This window comes from Natrix helvetica (genome assembly GCF_964273705.1).
Source record: "Natrix helvetica genome assembly, chromosome: 2".
NCBI classification, from domain to species: Eukaryota; Metazoa; Chordata; class Lepidosauria; order Squamata; family Natricidae; genus Natrix; species Natrix helvetica.
The window spans coordinates 211,737,489-211,758,837 of record NC_138552.1 but is presented as its reverse complement, the minus strand read 5'-3'; the positions used below and the strand labels follow the sequence as shown (position 1 = coordinate 211,758,837).

The window sequence follows — 21,349 nt, the reverse complement described above, 5'->3', positions numbered from 1 at the left end:
ACAGGATTATTCTACAGCGTGTGATCATTGTGTCTGATTGTGGAATTGGAAAGCAATGCCCCCTTTTGCCCAGTGGAGAAATTCTAAGCTGAATTATTTGCCAACTGTTTACCAAAGCCTTTGAGCCAGTGATGTGTGCTGCCCACCTTCTTAGTTCTTCTATCCTTTGCAATTATTGATCTCAAACCTTCGCAATGCGATGATCGCATGGCTTGGACTCCTGACTTGGAGGCAAAGGTCGGCAGATAAGGTACAAATCCGCGTGAGGTGCATGTTTTCCCAAGGAGAAAATAGGACCATGGTCACGTTTAAATAAATTGATCTTATGGAAAAAGCAGACTCCTTTCAATATTACAGCAAAGAGAATACTTGTTCCAATCTTATTGGATTGCATCAGGTTTTTTTTTTATTCTTTCTATTTGGGGCTAGGTGATCAGGGGAAGAGAAATAATCAATGAATGGAATATATTTGTAAGGTGTATTCTTGGAACCCACTATCTGGTATCTAAGGAACTTATAAATCTGTTGTGGTCTTTCAGCGGCCAGCGGAGCTGGCAGCAGATTCGGACAGTGAGGAGGTTGGGGTGGAACACGGGCCAGTGCTAGAGTCTGGGGAAGGCTCTGATGAGACAAAAAACCCTTTTATTAATTTACTGTGAATTCTGCTCATTCACATACAGCAAAGTCTTTCCAAGGAGGATTTACAGTCACAGACCTTATCTGGCGTAGAGAGTTGCCAGGCCTATATCTGCAGAACTCGGAGAATCACGAGCCAATTAATCAAACTAATTGTCTCCTGCAAACTCCACTCCCCCTTTGCTCCTCTTTTATTTCCGCTTGGAGAGGCCATTCATCATCCACTTGTGGCCTTACTCCCAAGTCAACCCCTGTTCTTTAGCTGTTCCCTTCATCTGGCAACTCTGCGCATGCACACACTAGGAACAGACTCCAGCTGTTCGTCTGCCTCACTGATGTCTGAAGGCATCTGATAACTGGCATACAGCTCTGGCCCCCTCTCTGCCTCTGATACAGAGCCCTCATCAGACCGTTCCCCAGACTTCAGGACTGGCCCATGTTCCTCCGCAACCTCCTCACTGTCCGAACCTGTTGCCAGCTTAGCTGGCTGCTGGCAAGCCACAACAACAGGTAGTCCTCGAGTTACAACCACAATTGAGCCCAAAATGTATGTTGCTAAGTGAAACATTTGTTAAGTGAGTTTGTCCCATTTTACAACTTTTCTTGCCACTTTTCTTAAGTGAATCATTGCAGTTAAATTAGTAACACTGTTGTAAGTGAATCTGGCTTCCCCATTGACTTTGCTTGTCAGAAGGTTGCAAAAGGGGATCTGCAACCGTTGTAAATGTGAATCAGTTGTCAAGCATCCAAATTAACATCACATGACCATGGGGATACTGCAACGGTCATAAGTGTGAAAAATGGACATGTCACTTTTTTTCAGTGCCGTTGCAACTTTGAACAGACACTAAGTGAACTGTTGTAAGTCAAGGACTACCTGAACTTTGATCAGGCTCACAAGTTGATGATGAATCGCCTGATAAATGTTCTCAGAAGCCTGAGTTGAGAACTCAGATGATAAATGACGGGAAAATCATATCCTTCCGTGCTTACACAGCGTCCATGCTTAGATAAATGGTTAATTAATGAAAGCTGACTCTGGATAAGACTGAAACAAAAGTCTTGGGAAACTGTGAGAAACTTGGGAAACAAGCCCTGTGGCCTTCATTGATTTCTCATTATTTTATGTTGCAGTGTTTCACCATACTATTATCACTTAAACACATACTCTTGTTATTGATTATAAAACAAATAAGAGTATCAAGGCCTGCAATCAGGCACTGTTGGAAACTATGACATTTCTACTTGGTGTTGGGTCGCTCTACCTCTAAGGAGTTTTGAAGCTATCCTGCATTAGTTTTCATCTGCTGACCTCAGCAAACAACCCACAATAACTCCACTAGGTAATTCCAGTATGAATCACCAAGTGCAAAAAGAGAGTTTTATTGAGAGGGTTTTAACAAACCACATCACTGTTTGGTTTGGTGGCTGCAGTGCTTCAGATAGAAAGTCCATACAGAGAGTGGTAAGGACAACTGAGAAGATTATAGGAAGCTCACTTCCTGTGATTCAGGACACTGCTTATAAGCGCTATGTGCTTAGAGCTCAAAGCATTGTTAGAGACCCCACACACCTACTTCACGGTCTGTTTCTGTTGCTCCCCTCTGGGAGGAGATTTCAAAGTATTTCTAAGTATTTCCAGCAGGACTACCAGATTCTGTAACAGCTTTGTTCCCTATACCATCCATGTACATGTATACATCCGGACTAGACTGTGTTGTTTCTCCGTGTCATATCATATATGGGAATGTGCATAATTTTGCATTTGTTTGTTTGTTTGTTTGTTTGTTTGTCATGTTTATGTAGTGCATATTGGAGGTGGTGACCCGTTGAGAGCTGCATGCAACAAAATTTCATTTTAATGTATGCTAATTGGTGTACGTTCAAAGTGACAATAAAGTTATTCTGAATCTATGTCCAATGTGAATCACAAAGTGAAAAGGAGAGTTTTAGGCCACAGACAATCTGGAGGAAAATCAACTGAACTACTCAAGGAGGACAAATAACAGGCCTCAAGGCTAGATTGGCATCGATGCTGGGCGTGGAAGAGTAGTGGGTTCCAGATCCCGTTGCAACTGGTATGGTGCAATGGGGCCTGGCATCCCCCACATGCCAGGTACCATTCCGGTACGGTGCTCTGAAGGGCCCACCAGCCTGCCCGAGCTCCTTACCTGTATTTGAGCTCTTCAGCGCTTCTGTGCATGCGCATGCATGCATCCTTACCTCTGCGATACCTCTGTGATGCTCCAGCTGCTCAATGGAGTGTTGCGCAGGTGCGTTACGCATGCGCTGAAGCACCGGAAAGCTCAAATACAGGTAAGGAGCTCGGGCGGGTGAGCCCTCCGGAGCACTGTACCGGAACGGTACCTGGTGCTCCCAGCAGGCACCGGTATGCCTGTACCGAGGCATACCGCCTGCAACCCATCACTGGTGTGGAAGAGTCTTATGTGTTACTGCTGAATTCTGCTACCTCTTCTATTACATGTAGTCCTCAACTTATAACTTAGTTCACTTAGTGAAAAGTTCAAAGTTACAACGACACTTTAAAAAAGGGACTTATGATCATTTTTCACACTATTGCAGCATCCCCGTAATCACGTGATCAAAATTCAGATGCTTGGCAACTGACTCATATTTATGACAGTTACAGTGTCCCAGGGTCATGTGGTCACCTCTTGCAACCCTCTGACAAGTAAAGTCAATGGGGAAGCTGGGCTCACTTAACAACCATGTTACTAATTTTACTACAGTGATTCACTTAACAAACGTGACAAGAAAGGTCATAAAATGGGGCAAAACTCACTAAACAAATTTCTCACTTAACAACATAAATTTTGGGCTCGATTATGGTAATAAGTTGAGGACTACCTGCATTTTCCATCATGTTCAAAACAGCAGTGCATTTCTCTTGAAAGAGTATCACACCATCTTATTTCACCAAACTGAAGTATTTGAACCTGCTTGTTAAAAAGCAATTTTTGTACTTAAATTGTATGCTTTGAGAGACAAGTGAAACAGTGGTGGGATTCAATTTTTTTTACTACCGGTTCTGTGGGCGTGGCTTGGTGGGCGTGGTGTGGCGTGACTTGGTGGGCATAGCATGGCTTGGCAGGGGAAGGATACTGTAAAATCTCCATTACCTCCCCACTCCAGGGGAAGGATTTTTAAGGCACTGAACCAGTAGTAATGGCGGCTGGAACCCACCCCTGAGTGGAAGTTTACTGCAAAACTTCCTCCCGATCAGCTGGGATTTGGAAGGCAGAGAATAGATGGGGGCGGGGCCAGTCAGAGGTGGTATTTATCAGTTCTCTGAACTACTCAAAATTTCCGCTACCGCTTCTCCAGAACTGGTCAGAACCTGCTGAATACCAACTCTAAAGGGAGACAACAAAGGGAAATTAAAAATAAAAATGAGGCATCTAGTTACCTTTTGGTAAAAATGCTGTGATTAAGCACGCAGCCCCTGCCACAAGGGTTCCTGAGGCAAAGAGAGGACGCCGGCCAAGTCGGTCAATGGTGGCTAAGATTAATAAAGCTGAAGGCAATTCTATCACCGCAGAGATGAAGAACTCTAAATACAGATTACCTTCTATGAGTCCCAGGCGCAACACAAGCCCTTGATAAACTACTGCGCTGGTGAACCTTGAAGAGCAAAAGAAAAGAAGAAACCATGGGGCCTCCAGGACTGCCTGGGAAATATCAAACATGACAGGCGTAGCGGCAGTGCAGCTGCGAGATACTTACCAGGCATACATAAGAATCAAAGTGAATTTTCTCATCTGTGGAGTTCTAACCAGATCAAACACAGAAGGGTTGCTCACTTCTTCATCAGAGACCGTGATCTAAGAAGTAAGAGAGGCAGAGTTGATATTCCCAATAGCAGGAAAGAAATGGTTTTGGGGAAAATATTGGTCTAGTTTTGAAATACACTAGTTGTATGCTGACGATACGCAGCTGTACATTTCCACCCCAGACCACCCCAACGAGGCTGTCGAGGTGATGACCCGGTGTTTGGAAGCCGTCGGGGTCTGGATGGGGGACAACAGACTCAAGCTAAATCCCTCCAAGACTGAGTGGCTGTGGCTACCGGCACCCCGGTTCAGTCAGTTGATTCCATCGCTGACCATAGAGGGCGAGCAACTGCCCCCTGTGGAACGGGCGCGCAATTTGGCGTCCTCCTAGATGCCCGGCTGTCAATGGATGATCATGTGGCAGCCGTGGCAAGGGGGGCGTTCCATCAGGTTCGCCTGGTGCGCCAATTGCGCCCCCTACTGGACCGGGATGCCCTACGCACGGTCACTCATGCACTGGTGACGTCTCGGCTGGACTACTGCAATGCCCTCTACATGGGGCTTCCCTTGGGACGCGCTCGAAGACTGCAGCTAGTCCAGAACGCAGCCGCGCGGGCTATTTTTGGGAGTACTAGGTACTCCCACGTAACACCGCTCCTGCGCGAGCTGCACTGGCTGCCTGTGGTCTTTCGGGTGCGTTTCAAGGTGTTAATCACCATCTTTAAAGTGCTCCATGGCTCAGGACCTAGGTACTTGCGGGATCGCATCCTACCACACACTTCCCTGCGACCGATTCGCTCTCACAGGGAGGGGCTCCTCCGGGTGCCATCCACTAGGCAGTGCCAACGGGCGACACCTAGGAGTAGAGCCTTCTCTGTGATGGGCCCAACCCTCTGGAATGACCTCCCTCCCGATATCAGAACCACCACCGACTTTCTCTCCTTTCGACGGAAACTGAAGACTCACCTGTTCCGTTTAGCCGGCCTGGACCATTCATAACCTCATTATACCTCTTGGCAGATATATTTTAACTGGGTAATTTTAATTGGGTATTTTTTAGGATTGTTTATATACTGTTTTTTATCTGCTTTACCTGCACAGTGTTGTATTGCCTCCTCTTCTATGTCTCTATGTTTCCATGTTTGTAGTCTATTTTATCTATTTCATTTGACTGTACACCGCCCCGAGTCCCTTTGGGGAGAGGGGGCGGTATAAAAATCGAAATAAAAGGTAAAGGTAAAGGTAGTTTTAATTTTAAAAACAAAAGGCAATTTGGCAAGAGGGATGATCAAAGAGTTGTTAATAAGCCAACACATTTCATCTTAATATTTTTTCCCTTGCCATGGTATTTGTGTCTTCCCTAAACTATATGGCTGTATCCCTGTGAACAGAGTACAGCTGGATATATCCACACAAATGTTCAACCCACTACAATGTATTCTATTCTATTTTATTCTATTCTTATATTATCCATGTCATATCATATATGTGGGTTTGTGCCAGTGGTGGGTTTCAAAAATTTTTAGAACCTCGTCTGTAGGTGTAGCCTGCTTTGTGGGAGTGGCTTGCTGGCCATGTGACTGGGTGGGAGTGGCTTGCTGGCCATGTGACTGGGTGGGAGTGGCTTGGCAGTCATGTGACCGGGTGGGCAAGGCCAACTTGTAAAATGTGGTGAAACTCACTTAACAACGCTATTGTTTAGCAACCAAAATGTTGGCTCAGGAACTCTGGCATTTGAAACACGCAAGTCTTAAAGCTGTCAAGTTACAAGACCCTTGTACCCCTAACACTTTAGAAAAAAAAACCAGGGGTATTCAAACTTGACAGCTTTAAGACTTGTGGACTTCAACTCCCAGAATTCCTCCTCCAGTCATGTTGGCTCAGGAACTCTGGCATTGAAGTGTGCAAGTCTTAAAGCTGTCAAAGTTACAAGACCCTTGCACCCCTAACCCTTTAGAAAAAAAACCCAGGGATATTCAAATTTGACAGCTTTAAGACTTTAAGGTTTAGCTAGGACTCTTAGAGACAGGTGGGGCAATTGGTGAGCCAGCCAATCAGTGAGCGGTGGGGGGGGCAAACGTGGTGTGGATGGGTGGGGAAGGGAGTGGAACCAGTTCTAAACGGCACTGTAGATTTGTGGAACTGCTTCTATAGAAGAGGTTAGAACTGGCAGGAACCCACCCCTGGTTTGTGCATAATTTTGTATTTATTAATTTATTTATTTTGTCATGTTTATATAGCGTATAGTGGAATTGGTGATCCAATATCTATTCTGTTCTGTTCTCTTCCATTCCATTCCATTTTATTCCATCCCACCCCATCCTATCCTACCCTATCCAGAGGTGGTATTCAGCCAGTTCTCTCCAGTTAAGGCAAACCAGTAGCAGTGGCTGCAGGAGCCTCTGCCCATCCACCCCAATGTAATGCGCAGAAGGCGGTGCGCAGACCTGGTGCGTGCAAGCAAAGCAAACACAGGTGTGTGCATGCCCACATTTGTGAACCAGTAGGGAATGTAAGTGAATCCCACCGCTGCCCCTATCTTATTATTTAGAGTCACAAAGTGACTCTTATTTTTAGCATACAATTACCAGGTGGGTATGAACTTTACTTAATACTTACAAAGTTTGCAGAACAGCAAACCAGCCAGCAACATTTTATACAGTTTTATACATTTTATTTTTTATACAATAAAAAATAGTAATTCTTAACATTGTGGTGAGTTTGATAAATTAAATCTTAAAGATATAGGGAAAAAAGTTTGTATCAAGGTTAAATATGGCTTTTAAAATGTCATGAACTCACAGTTGCTTCAACTGTACAAATGCTGAGCATGACATATGATAAACAGTTGCAAAATGCATGAGTTTTCTAGAAGTTTCATTTCTAGTTAATACAATTAGTTTTGACATTTGACATAATGACCTTAATACTACAGTTTTCACTATACTCTTTATTAATGTTACAAAAGAGTAAAAAGAAAGAGTTGCTTGGACACTTAGACCCACTTAAAAAGCTATACTCCAAAGCAAACTTGAAAATGTGTGGATTTCAACACATTTGTAAGTTAATACAATTAGTTTTCACCTTTGACCTTAATACTAAAGTCTATTTCTAACTTTCTATTCTTTATATTCCAATCAATGTATGATGCTTATAAACATTTAGACCCACTTAAAAAGCTATACTCCAAAGCAATGTTTCTCAAGTTGAAAATGTGTGGATTTCAACACATGAACTCACTGTTGTGTAAGTTATGTTATTCTATTTGACTAACAGAATAATACTTAGAAGGGACTTGGGGGGGTGGGCGACCCTATACCATTTCACAGAAATGGCTGTTCAGTCTTTTCTGAAAAACTTCCAGTGATGCAGCACCCAAAACCTCTGGAGACAAGCAGTCCACTAGTTAATTGTTCTCACTGTCAGGAAGTTTCTCCTTAGTTTTAGGTTACTTCTCTCTTTGTTCAGTTTCCATCCATTGCTTTTTGTTTTGCCTTCTGCTGGTTTGGAAAATACATTGCCCCCCTTCTTTGTGGCAGCCCCTCAAAAGCCTGTTTTGTGACCTGCCTGTCACACTCTTGGGCAAAGCATGTGAGCCATTTCTTCCTTTCACTGGTTCATGAAAGTACATCTATAATATGTAGATGCAGATAATAAAGTCAAAAAAATGTGAACATTTTTAGAGAACTATAGATACATTGAGGCCAGGGGTGACAGGGAGTTGCTGGGAGGGGAGGGGAGGAGAGAGGCACCCCTTGGCGTGAGTGATGAGTTGGGCATGCCCACTCAGTCACATGCCCACCTAGCCATGCCCACCCAGTCACATGGCCTCCCAGCTACACCCGCCCAGTCACATGACCCCCCAGTCACGCCTGTCCACCCAGCCATTAGGGCAGGTTGTTAAAAAATTTGAATCCCACCACTGGCTATCTCATTCATGGGCAAAGGACAAACTGAAGATGGAGACCTGGGGGCATGGCAGAAAATAGATATTATCAAGGCATCTTGTTATCCTTTATCCAAGGAGGGGAAAAGTTGGCATCTCCCATACTGCTCTGTTCTTCCAAGTCTTACACAGGAGGATTTCCTTCTAAGTTATGCTTTTTGACAATATCTTTTCAAAACATTTTTTCACAAAAGGAATGCACCAACCTATTTCTACTAATGGTACGGTGTTTAATAACACAATCCTTTTCTATTGTTATGCTGTTACAAGCCTGGCACTAGAAGGCGTTTGCTATACCTAGTTGTTTGGACTTTGGAGGTAATTGTCTCTCCAACTACAACCTTCCTTTGGAAATTGGAGCTACATAACATGGGGAGAAACTCTACTGAGAGTACAGAATGTAAAATGTGTTTGATGTTCTCATCCTAGCACTTCCGGAAGCATCGTGCTCTTTTCTGGGCACAGAGTCAAGAATGACTGAACTTGTGTATCCAAAAGGACTTTGGAAAAGAGCCAAAGTGCATTTTAGATATGTAGATATGACTGAAAACTAACCAGTTGCAGCTGTCAATAAATTAGGAGTGTGGCTGAGAACACTCGCTCGAAACTTTAGACTAAAATTTTTGAAATGACGCAGGAAAAGTAATACAATCTGGAAGCCAAGATTCAAGTTCTAAAAATATTGTGGTTGAACAAATTGAATTGATCCCCAGCATCAATTTTTGTTCACTGTTTTTAATCTTATACAAATATATTTATTTATACACAATGCTTTTATAAGATTTATGTCGAAAGAGACTCTCTCATGTAGCACTGTTCAAGTGTTATGAAAAGTTGGAAAATCTCTTTGTAAGTGATTTATGAAGTTTTAGTACATTCTTCTTGGAAATATGGGATGGACCATATTGAATCTTAATTTTGCTGTTTTAAGAGACAGCAAAAACAACCAATTTTCCATTCCATTTCTCCTTCAAACAAAAATAGTTTAGTTTACTAACAACATTTTCCAAGCAAGGAATTAAGTGCTCTGTACAAGATAAATTAAGATATAATCAGAAACAATACGGGCTCATAAACCCTCTCCTTTTGAAATGCAATATGCATACATGCAACTATTAAGAACGGGGGAAATCCAAAATTTATTTTAATGGTGGCTTGCTCAAACTATAATATAAACTTCTAACTATAGAAGTTAGAACTAGGTAAAAAATTATAGAGCTAACTAACTATAATTTAGAAGGTTTTTTTTCCCCCTCAGAAGACAAGTAATACACGTATAATGCCTATTATTTTTGTAAATGTTGTTCAAGAATTGTTGAGGAGGGATTGTTGGTGGGGAGATACTGGCAAATGTTTCCTTCACAATCTGTCAAGACCCCTTTATGGACTAAAGTCTGCTAGGATTTATCCAAAAATCATTAAATTTTGTCTAAAACAATGTTTTTCTTAAAAAGCAACGACAGAATTTTAAATCTCTGTGCCTTCTTCTCTGAAAATGGACAGGTTCCATTTCCTTGGAATAGGATTCACTCTGACGAAGTTTTGATGAAAAGTTTAACCAATCCATCAAGTTTTGGGCAATGAACTGTTGTTAAGTCAACATCCATGTTAGCAAAAACAGAAGAAGCAGAACCCCTATCATATTAATCCTTTCATCTTGAAATGGATTGAATTAAAATTGACTTCTTGAAGTTGCCTATTTACACTTAGAAGCAAGCTGAATCACCAAGACTGAGAATCTCTCTCCCTCCCTCCCTCCTTCTCTCCCCCTCCCTCTCCCTCCCCCCTCTCTCTGAAAAATCAATCACACTGAGAAAATCCATCATGAAGGAAAGAGAACTGTTGAGAATAATCTTATTATTCCTTATTATTCTAAAGAAAGAGCCGAGGTGGCACAGCGATTAGAGCGCAGTACTGCAGGCTACTTCAGGTGACTGCTAGCTGCAGTTCGGCAGTTCAAATCTCACCGGCTCAAGGTTGACTCAACCTACCATCTTTCCGAGGTGGGTAAAATGAGGACCCAGATTGTTGGAGACACTATGCTGACATCTTAAACCACTTAGAGAGGGCTGTAAAAGCACTATGAAGCGGTATATAAGTCTAAATGCTATTGCTATTGCTATTAATATTGCAATTCTACAATATTTAAGCTGTGTATAGAAAACACACGAGGACATCACCAGAAGACTAAGAAGAAATTCCCACCCCACTCCAGAGGAAGGATACTGCAAAGTCCTCATTTCCACTCCACTCCAAGGGAAAGATACTGCAAAGTTCCCATTCCCATCCCACTCCAGGGGAAGGATACTGCAAAGTTCCCATTCCCACCCCACTCCAGGGGAAAGATACTGCAAAGTTCCCATTCCCACCCCACTCCAGGGGAAGGATACTGCAAAGTTCCCATTCCCACCCCACTCCAGGGAAAAGATACTGCAAAATTCCCATTCCCACCCCACTCCAGGGGAAAGATACTGCAAAGTTCCCATTCCCACCCCACTCCAGGGGAAGAATACTGCAAAGTTCCCATTCCCACCCCACTCCAGGGAAAAGATACTGCAAAGTTCCCATTCCCACCCCACTCCAGGGGAAAGATACTGCAAAGTTCCCATTCCCACCCCACTCCAGGGGAAGGATACTGCAAAGTTCCCATTCCTACCCCACTCCAGGGGAAGGATACTGCAAAGTTCCCATTCCTAGTCCACTCCAGGGGAAGGATACTGCAAAGTTCCCATTTCCACCCCACTCCAGGGGAAGGATACTGCAAAGTTCCCATTCCCACCCCACTCCAGGGGAAAGATACTGCAAAGTTCCCATTCCCACCCCACTCCAGGGGAAGAATACTGCAAAGTTCCCATTCCCACCCCACTCCAGGGAAAAGATACTGCAAAGTTCTCATTCCCACCCCACTCCAGGGGAAAGATACTGCAAAGTTCCCATTCCCACCCCACTCCAGGGGAAGGATACTGCAAAGTTCCCATTCCTACCCCACTCCAGGGGAAGGATACTGCAAAGTTCCCATTCCCAGTCCACTCCAGGGGAAGGATATTGCAAAGTTCCCATTCCCACCCCACTCCAGGGGAAGAATACTGCAAAGTTCCCATTCCCACCCCACTCCAGGGGAAGAATACTGCAAAGTTCCCATTCCTACCCCACTCCGAGGGAAGGATATTGCAAAGTTCCCATTCCTACCCCACTCCAGGGGAAGGATACTGCAAAGTTCCCATTCCCACCCCACTCCAGGGGAAGAATACTGCAAAGTTCCCATTCCTACCCCACTCCAGGGGAAGGATACTGCAAAATTCCCATTCCCAGTCCACTCCAGGGGAAAGATACTGCAAAGTTCCCATTCCTACCCCACTCTAGGGGAAGGATACTGCAAAGTTCCCATTCCCACCCCACTCCAGGGGAAGGATACTGCAAAGTTCCCATTCCCACCCCACTCCAGGGGAAGGATACTGCAAAGTTCCCATTCCCACCCCACTCCAGGGGAAGGATACTGCATTTTGGGGCTAGCTAAGGGGTATTTGATGGTTCTCCGAACTACTCAAAATTTACTCTACCGGTTCTCCAGAACCTGTCAGAACCTGCTGAATTTCACCCCTGGCTTAGTCTGTGGTTTTATATGAAGACTTCGTCTAAATAAATGGCAAGTTATTTTTACAGAATACTTTCTTTAAGATGCAGCACTAAAAAATTTGAGTCATTGTTGCAGTTATAGCATTTGCCCTCTGGAATAACATTGATCCCCTCCCCGAGATCTGTTTGGCTCCCATTTTGATTGTATTTAGATGGGTCCTTAAGCTCTGGCACTTTTCCCAGACCTTGGGCTAGAGCGGGTGGTGGGCCCTGGGGGGTTGCTTGATTTGTGAGATGATGGTTTGTTTCCTCCGGACACCGTCTGTCTATTGCATGGGTTGTTTTACTTTACATTTAGTGTATCATACACTGGGTTGTAATGGAATAACATTACATTTTACAAATTAAATTAAAGTCCGTACCTCCGTAAAATGCACTGGAAGGCTTTGTCCATTTTCCTTGGCAACGGACTGCATAATCTTCAGGGCCTTCTTGGCTTTTTTGCGAGTGATCAGCCAGCGTGGAGATTCAGGGACCAGCCTGCAAAAAGGAGAGACCAATGAGGAAGAGTCAGCAGCTGTCAACAGATTAGATTTATTGCCTGCAAGAATGCCAAAACCTCATCAGCATCTTAATGAGTTCTTAAGCCTTTCAGTTCTTTCCTGGCACTCTGAGTTTCTTTCTCCCTCCTGAAAATTTCTTTTGTTGGTGAAAATGACTCTTCTAAATCTGGTCATTTCGGTCCCCTCTTCTGCTTTTTTGGAATATCCTTCCAAAAGTGTTCATACTCTTGTGTTAGTTTGGTTGAGATTGTTAATTATATTGTGGATTTCCCCCCCTTTTCCTGAGACACCAACATACTGTAGCTACTATTACTTTTTATGACCCAATAAATGGTATTTATTTATTTATAGAGTGGTGGTGGTGCAGTGGTTAGAGCGCAGTACTGTAGCTACTGCTGCTGCCTGCTGCCTTGAGTCTCACCAAGCTCAAGATTGACTCAGCCTTCCATCCTTCCGAAGTGGTAAAATGAGGACCCAGATTGTTGGGGGAAATATGCTGGCTCTGTAAACTGTTTAGAGAGGGCTTTAAAGCACTGTGAAGCGGTATATAAGTCTAAGTGCTATTGCTATTGCATATGGTGAAGGAGACAAGAGATCCAGTGCATTTGAATTAAGTGAAACTGATGGATCTAATCATGCCAACAGTAATCTAGAAGTTCATATTGATTATTAGGTGACCCATACCCATAATTTGATGGTTCTGAAATTCAACCTTGGGTTTACAAACATTTTATAATCAACAAGTTTGATTATACACAATCAGATTGATATCAAGTCCTTGTGATCATATAGATCAGTGATGGCTAACCTTTTTCCCATCATGTGCCAAAAACGGGGGGAGCGCAGGGGGGGTCATGCGCTGGCATGCCCACACCCATAATGCTATGCGTGCAACCCCCGCGCTCATGCGCGTGACTCCCATGTGCATGTGTCTGTGACCCCCACCCTTCCTCCCACTTTTGGTGCGCAACGGACCCATTTTTCTCCCTCCCCAGGCTCCAGAGGCTTTCTAGGAGCCTGGGGAGGGCAAAAATAGTCTCCTCCGCTCCTCCTCCTCCCCGGAGGGCAGAAAACAGCCCTAAGGGCAACCCAGAAGTTTGGGAATGGAACAGCGTGCCATAGGTTCGCCATCACGGATATAGATAGTTTCTCTAGGACAATTTGTTCCCAGCCTGGTCTTTCATGTCTTCCAACACTTCACCTATCGTCACTGTAATTGAATCCACCTTCCCTGCTGCTGATCTTCATCTTCTTTTTCTCTTTCCTTCTACCTTTCCCAACACGAGAACTTTCTCCAGAGTGCCAGGCCTTTACAGAATGTGTCCAAGGTTTGAGAATTTAAGCCTTATTTGTGCCTCAAGTAAGATCCTGGATTGATTTGTTTGATGATTGTTGGCCATGCTATTCTCAGGAGTTTATCCAAATACCAATGTCCAAAAGCATAAATCTTCTTTCTCTCCTGCTTCTTCACAGTCTCAATTTCACTTCCATAGAAGAAAATGGGGGGGGGGGGGAATTGTTTCCATGTTTTTAATTCTGTGGTTATAAAATACATCCCAGCATCTGAATATCTTTTCCAAGGCCTTTACTGCTACTATATCAATTGCTAATCTGCCGCATATTTCTTAACTGCTATTTCTTTTCCTCCTGATAGACAATCTTAAAAGATAGAAGATATTTACCACTTCAATGTCTTCATTGTAAATCTTAAATCTGATTGCTTTACTTGTCATCAATTTGGCTTTCTTTATATTTAAATGTACTCCTGTTTTTTCACTATGTATTTGGACTATTTCAAATTTAATAACTGAAGGCCTTAATTATCTTACTATTAAGAACTGCAATTATATTAATAGAATATAGTCATGGCATAGTAAGGATGATGACTTATGACTGTTCATTAATAATGATTCATTATTTTATAGATTTCAAACTTATATAAATTAATAATCTATATAATAACTCCAAAATATAGGTTAGCATTATTGTTGCGCCCAAGATGTAGACGTCATAAGAGCTTATCTAAGTTCAGCTTTAATTAATGACTGAGATTCAGACAGAGAAATTGTCTTAATCACAACACAAGAATGGTTCTCAGTTTACTAAATAACTCATATTAGCTTTTCTCCATCTAGTGCCATTAATAAATGTTGGAGTCATTAGTAGTCATACTTTTTGGATGTGCTTCTCTGAAGATAAACTGAGAGTTCAACTTCTAGAAAAGACTAAGCTGCTATTTGTATTAAATAGAACTCATGAATGCATCAGAAGATAATTTTGGGGGGTGGAGGAGAAAAGGAAAGTAATGGCAGTTACCAGTAATATAACAGGAAAAGAAAGTTGGGAAGTGTGGTAACTAGTTGAATCCCCTGCCATGTGGGAATCACATAAGCAATTCCAGGAAGAATCACAACTCCGAGCGTGAAGAACATCTGTATTACAATTCCAACGATCCGTCGGTGATCTGAACCAACCAGCTCTGTTACTGAATTGACAAAAAGACAAAGAAAAACTTTGAAAGACAACAAGAGATCTATTATAAAAAGCATAGCTGGAGTAATAGCACATTTTCCCAGTGTCTTATGCCAGCAGTCCCCAACCTTTCTGGATTGGTGGCCTGAGGTGGTGGTGGAGACGGGAAGTGGCCTGCAAGTGGTGGGTAGGCGTTCACATGTGCACCAGTGGTGGGTTTCAAATTTTTTTACTACCAGTTCTGTGGGCGTGGCTTGGGTGGCATGGCGTGGCTTGGTGGGCATGGCGTAGCATGTTGGGTGTGGCTTGGTGGACATGGCAGGGGAAGGATACTGCAAAATCCCCATTTCCTCCCAATCAGCTTGGATCTGGGAGATAGAGAATAGATGGGGGCAGGGTCAGTCAGAGGTGGTATTAACCGGTTCTCTGAACTACTCAGAATTTCTACTACCGGTTCTCCAGAACTGGTCAGAACCTGCTGAATATCACCTCTGGTCTGCACATGTGCATCAGCCTGCCGCTTGCACAAGTCAAACTGTGCTTCCAGCAGAAAAAAAATAGGAAACCATCCTTCATCAGAATGATGCCATAGCAAATTCTACCATAAAATCCAATTCAATAAAGTTCCATCAGTAAAGCTATTCAGCTTCTTTATGTTCCTCTGGCTGCCTTGGGAAAGAACTGAAAACGCACCATGCCTTACCCAGTACAAAGCTTGTCATCCAGGTTCCCTTTCCGAAGATTCCTTGTAGAAAGCGAAATATTGAAAATACAATAATGTTTGGTGCAAAAGCCACTATTAGGCCACATAGTCCTGCCCCAAAGCAAGAAAAGAGATAAATGGTGATTCTGCCAAATCTGTCAAGGGAAGCAAAACAAATGAATAAATAAAAAAGAAATGGAGCCAAGAGGAGGAAAACATAACTTTGAAAAACTCTAGTGAAACTTCTCTTCTTCTCCCAGATTATGCACTCTACTACGTTTGCCCAGATACATTCAATTGCAAGCTCCATGATCTTCAATCAGCATCGTTCATTGGTACTCCCCTTATTAGATTAATTTAGCTTGTTTAATGAAACTATTTGGGAATATCTTCTGCATAAACATGTGCAGGATAGTGTTACTACTATAGAGCTTGATCTTCTAAATATGAATATTTCTTAGTTGAATGCTAAGGTATCTCACACTAGTTCAACTCCCTCCACATATTAATTACTGTAACATCCTGGATATGTGCATGTCTGTGGAAGAGATCAGATGTTTCTCCACTGATTGTGCTAGTGAAGACAAGTGCCTTAAAGTTATTACTCTTTTAAACAATAAGAAGTTGAAGATTAGGAATGTGAAAATTACCTCCCTTCTTCTACCTATGAATGATTGTAATTAAGAATGTATATTTATCATACAAGGAGAACAGGGGGTTGGAGGTTTTTATCCTTTAGTAATGATTTAATCAAATACTCAAAGGTGTTCAGTATATTTTGGACTATTAATTTTGTTGTTGCTTAAAGATTCTTAAGGGTTCAAAATTATGACTTGGGACCCCTGTACATGATGAAAACACTGTCAGGAGTCACATAATGCCAGACATTGGTTGAATGACTTTTCCTGCCACATGCTATGACAGCTGATAGATTTCAAACTCCCTAAGAAAACCTAATTTTGGATGTATGTTTTTTTTTGTGGGAAAAAAATTTGGTGAGTTGCCTATACATATTTGGACATTTTTTATTTATTGGGAAATCTAGGGGCAAAACAATATTTTTTTGCCATTTTTGTTACCTTTTGGTAGCCCACATTTCTTAGATCAGGGAAGGCTTTGGTACAAGAGAGGCTGGACTAGATGGAAAGTGGACAAAACTTTGACAAATGTTTTTATGCAACATCGTAATCTTGCATAATTCTAGTCATCTGTATTAAAATACTTGTAGCTGTCAGAACAATAGTCAGAAATTGCAGACAATCTGCTTTATATCTGAACTGGCCTCCAGAGTGTGGAAGTCTCTGTCCATCAGTAGAATCAAAGGTGGGCAACTATGATCCCTTTATAATCTGTGGACTTCAACTCCCAGCTGTATGTAAATGGGCCATAGTTCTCCAACCTTGACTAGGATAGTGCTTTGATACTTTAGGTTTTTTTTTTAGCAAATTACAATGGACAGAAACCACACTTTTCCATATTTGAACAATAAAGAAAAAGTATGTTTTGTTGCAAAACATGAATGCAGGTTTCCAATATCCTTTCCTCAAATGTGAGTATGAAGAAGGGTGAAAGGAGCATGCAATACATACAGGTAATCCTCGACTTGCAACCATTTGTTTAGTGAGCATTCAAAGTCACAATAATGCACTGAAAATAAGTGAATTATGACTGTTTTTCACACTTACGACCATTGCAGCACCCCCATGGTCACGTGATCAAAATTTAGAAGCTTGGTAATGTTTATGGCGTATTTATGACAACTTCAGTGTCCTAGAGTCACGCAATCGCCTTCTGCGATCGTCTGAAAAGCAAAGTCAATGGGGAAGCCAGCTTCACATAACAACCATGTTACTAACTTGACAACTGCATGGTTCACTTAACAACTGTGGCAACAAAGGTCATAAAATGGGGCAAAACTTACTTAACAACTGCCTTGATTAGTAAACAGACAGTTTGGGCTTGATTATGGTCATAAATCGAAGACTACCTGTAAAGTATTTCACCCTCCATCTACATAATGCACGACATAGACTTATTTGTCATGGAAGAGAATGCAATCCAAAGGTAAGTGTTCAAAAGGCATCGTTACCTGTCTGCAGCGTATCCCAGAACAAACCCTCCTACCAGAAATCCCATATTGAGTATAGACTGAGTCATGTCTATTATCCACTTGTTCTCACAGACAAGGTCATACTGCAGAAGGAAGCGTAAAAGTACAGTAAGTTTCGGTAGAGGAACAATGGATTTTAGGCCTTGAAAAAAAATAATAGTGTTATTGTTGTTTTACGTATTTAATGGTCCTCTCTTCCTTCCCACACTCCCGTCTTACTTAGAGATGAACAGTTGTCATCCAGTCATCATACTGGACCCATGTGCTTCAATACATGCATTGTTTTATAAAGTGATGTTCCAGTCTTCCAATATATAAGAGCAGTGGTGGCTCAGTGGTTAGAATGCAGTACTGCAGGTTATTTCTGCTGACTGCCTGCTGCCTGCAATTTGGCAGATTGAATCTCACCAGGCTCAAGGTTGACTCAGCACCGTAAAGCAGTATATAAGTCTAAGTGCTATTGCTATACAAGAGAGGGAAGAGAGTAAATTTAAAAAGATACCATATTTTTCGGAGTATAAGATGCACCTTTGCCCCCCAAAAAAGAGGGTGAAAATCTGGGTGCATTTTATACATCGAATACAGCATTTATGGCCTACCAAAACCCCACCCCCTTTGCAAAAATTGATGTGCAGAGGGTTTGGGAGGCTTGCAAAGTGCTCCTGGGGACTGGGGAGGGCAAAGACGAGCAAAATACGGGCCATTTTTACTTATTTTTGCCCCCCAGCCCCCAGGAGCACTCTACAAGCCCCCCAAAGCTCTGCATGCCCTTTTTCTTTTCTTTTTTCTTTTTGCAAAAAATGAGGCATGCAGAGGGTTTGGGAGGCCTGTAGAGTGCAAAAACTTTTTTTAAAATTTACCTCTTCAAAATCATGGTGCGTTTTATACTCCGGTGTGTCTTATAGTCAGAAAAATATGGTAATTAAGAATGCACCACCAGTGATAATACCCAGTTCAAATTAACATCTAAAAAGGATTTCCCTGGTCTCTTAAAGCCATCCCAGAGTCATTGATGGTTGATGCATGAGCAGGGACATGAGCACATTTATGCCTGTAACACAGAATAGAATAGAATTCTATTCCATTCCATTCCATTCGACAGGCATGACTTCTATACACAGTATTCTATACACAGACCTCCTGACTCAAAAAGCCTCTGTGCAGTAATCTCAGTGCATATGAGATTAAATAATTTTTCATTGCGTTAAAATTAAGCCAACGACTTTGTTAGATCAATATAAGATAACAGTATGCAAACTGCATGCTGCAGACCCAAAGAAGATACGCACCATCACCATATGCTTATTTTGGTTCCTCCAAATATAGAAAATTGCAGAGCTCAAAATCAACATTTCTGCTATCAATAATAGACGTTACAATCCAAGGGTGAAAATGTAGGGCTGGAAGATCACCTGTATGCTGTATATTGTTTACCTTTATGATACAGAGCAATAGAGAAGCTGCATTAAGGAAAACGGATGGTGTAGTTGACAAGCCAGGAATACGTGTTGCAAGAATTCCTCTTTTCTCACAAATGTTTCTTGCCTCTTATTTGGAAAAATGGGGAAACAACTGATGTATTCCAGGAGGCTGGATCTGAGCTCAGGATTTCATGCAATGTCCTGGGAGAGTTATGTCCTGACAAAATTCTCAGGATTTTTATGTTGTTTTATTTTATATGGTTACCATATAAAATGCCAGTTTATATGAAATGCCAGTTCAGTTCCTGTCGTTTTCCAGGAATTGCAGGGAAGGATTCCCACCTACAATTTTGTGAAATAATACAGGAGCTAAATAAATGAATGATCTGGTTTAAGTTAAGGTGGCTGATCTTTCTAATGCTAATAGAACAGCTTTCCTGAGTTCATAGCCTCAAAATGTTCTTTAGTCCATAACAGGATTGGTACTGATGGCCTTCTGTTCAATGTATATTTGATCAGTTAAATTTATTTTTAAATAAGAAGAATTTGACTCAGAGACAATTGTGTTTAATTATTTTAATATTCCATTACTCTTATTCTGTCTATCAGAGCTGCCATCTTTTACTTGCACGTATGCTTCACTAGATCCCAGTCTGCCTAAACCATGGGGGGTGGGGGAAGCTATGGGAAGATGAGGGGGAAACCGAAAGTGATATTTGTGCTGTTGCAAGATATCCCAAGGCCGCAGACCTGGGAATGGATTGCAATGCCTAACTCTATCAACCGTTGCAGGGACAATTCCCAAAACATCTTCTTTGAATATGACTAGATAATGCAGAGAGAACAAGGGGTTGGAACGGAGAGGGGAAAGTTAACTAGTGAATTAGATCCGGCTTTGCTACTGGTTACACTTGGCTTTTAGTAAAAGTAACCTTTTCACTATGAATGGAATCGAGAGTGTTTCTTTCCTGAGACCAGGCTGGGACAGGTCTAACACCGTCTCAGTATCTGGAGACTGTAAGGGTCTGGATGAGGAAGAAGAAGCTGTGGCTCAGCCTGGCCAAGAGGGAATGTTCATGCATCCCTGGATTTGGAATCTAAAGTGTTCTCACTTTTGGTTCTGAATGGGCAGTGCCCCATTGAGATTTGATGCACGGTCTGGACTCATACTGGACTTACGATTCACGCTTGAAGAGTAGGTTACATCTATGATGGGGGAAGAGCTTTGCAAAATTGCTTCTTGTATACCAGTTGTGCTCATTTTGAGCCTGGGAGGCTCTGTTCATGGTCACTCATGACTTTCTCATCTCCTGACTGGATTATTGCCACATGCTGTACTTGGAGCTATTCCTGAAGACCATCTGGAAGCTTTAGTAGGTCCAGAAGGCAGGATGTGGGTAGTTACGGGTGCATAAGTACTTGAAGGACTGCCTTTCCAAGAACATCTGCCTGTTCCATTGGGAGGGTATGCTCCAGGTTCCTTCTATTAAACTTTGTCATTGTATGGAACCTAGGAAGCATGCATTTACAGTGGTTGTTTTTCAAATTACAAATGAGATTAGTGGAAATGCATACTTTACATAGTAGCTTCCTGCAATTTTCGTTCTACTTACTATTTATTTTATGACTGTATTGGTTTTTGGTTTTGTATGGTGCTGATAGGATGTTGTTTATAAATCATTTCTTTTCATTATTTTGTTAGTCTATTAAGTTTTTAAACATTTTGTGAAGTCTCTGCCTAAGAGGAAGATGCAGTAAATAGTGTATGGACTGCCATGGTTTCTTCTTGCTTCTCATGAGAATCCTATGAGCACCAGTCATAGCTGGGCAGGCCAATAGCTACTATTTCTAACTTTAAAAAAAAATGAGAGTCATTGCTTTTTATCACCCTGTTATTTGGCTTGTAGCCCAATGTTCTGTGCAATCTGATACAAGCCTACTTAAAAGTAAACCCCAATGCATTCAGTTAGACTTACTTTTGAGGTCACAAGGGTGTAACAGTATGTGGGAAAGACCTTGAGAAACTGGGCCAAGAAATACTGCCAGGGAAACGGTCAGATAAGAGACAACATAGCCCAGCATTTGTAGAGCGGGTGGGGCAAGAGGCTTAGAAGAGCTCCTCCCACTCAGA

At 42.2% G+C, this 21,349-nt stretch overlaps 1 protein-coding gene across 1 annotated transcript in view; it reads right to left on the bottom strand.

Annotated features, from left to right (window-relative positions):
• The window catches only part of SLC22A3 (solute carrier family 22 member 3), a 44,101-nt gene that overhangs the window by 20,765 nt on the left and 1,987 nt on the right, over positions 1–21,349 (bottom strand). Inside the window, exons 2-7 of the mRNA XM_081944530.1 lie at positions 17,777–17,880; positions 15,688–15,842; positions 14,829–14,997; positions 12,372–12,489; positions 4,381–4,478; positions 4,064–4,278 (exon numbers count right to left, since the gene is read on the bottom strand). Of these exons, the coding sequence (XP_081800656.1) occupies positions 4,064–4,278; positions 4,381–4,478; positions 12,372–12,489; positions 14,829–14,997; positions 15,688–15,842; positions 17,777–17,880 (859 nt within the window). The remainder of the gene's footprint in view (positions 1–4,063; positions 4,279–4,380; positions 4,479–12,371; positions 12,490–14,828; positions 14,998–15,687; positions 15,843–17,776; positions 17,881–21,349) is intronic.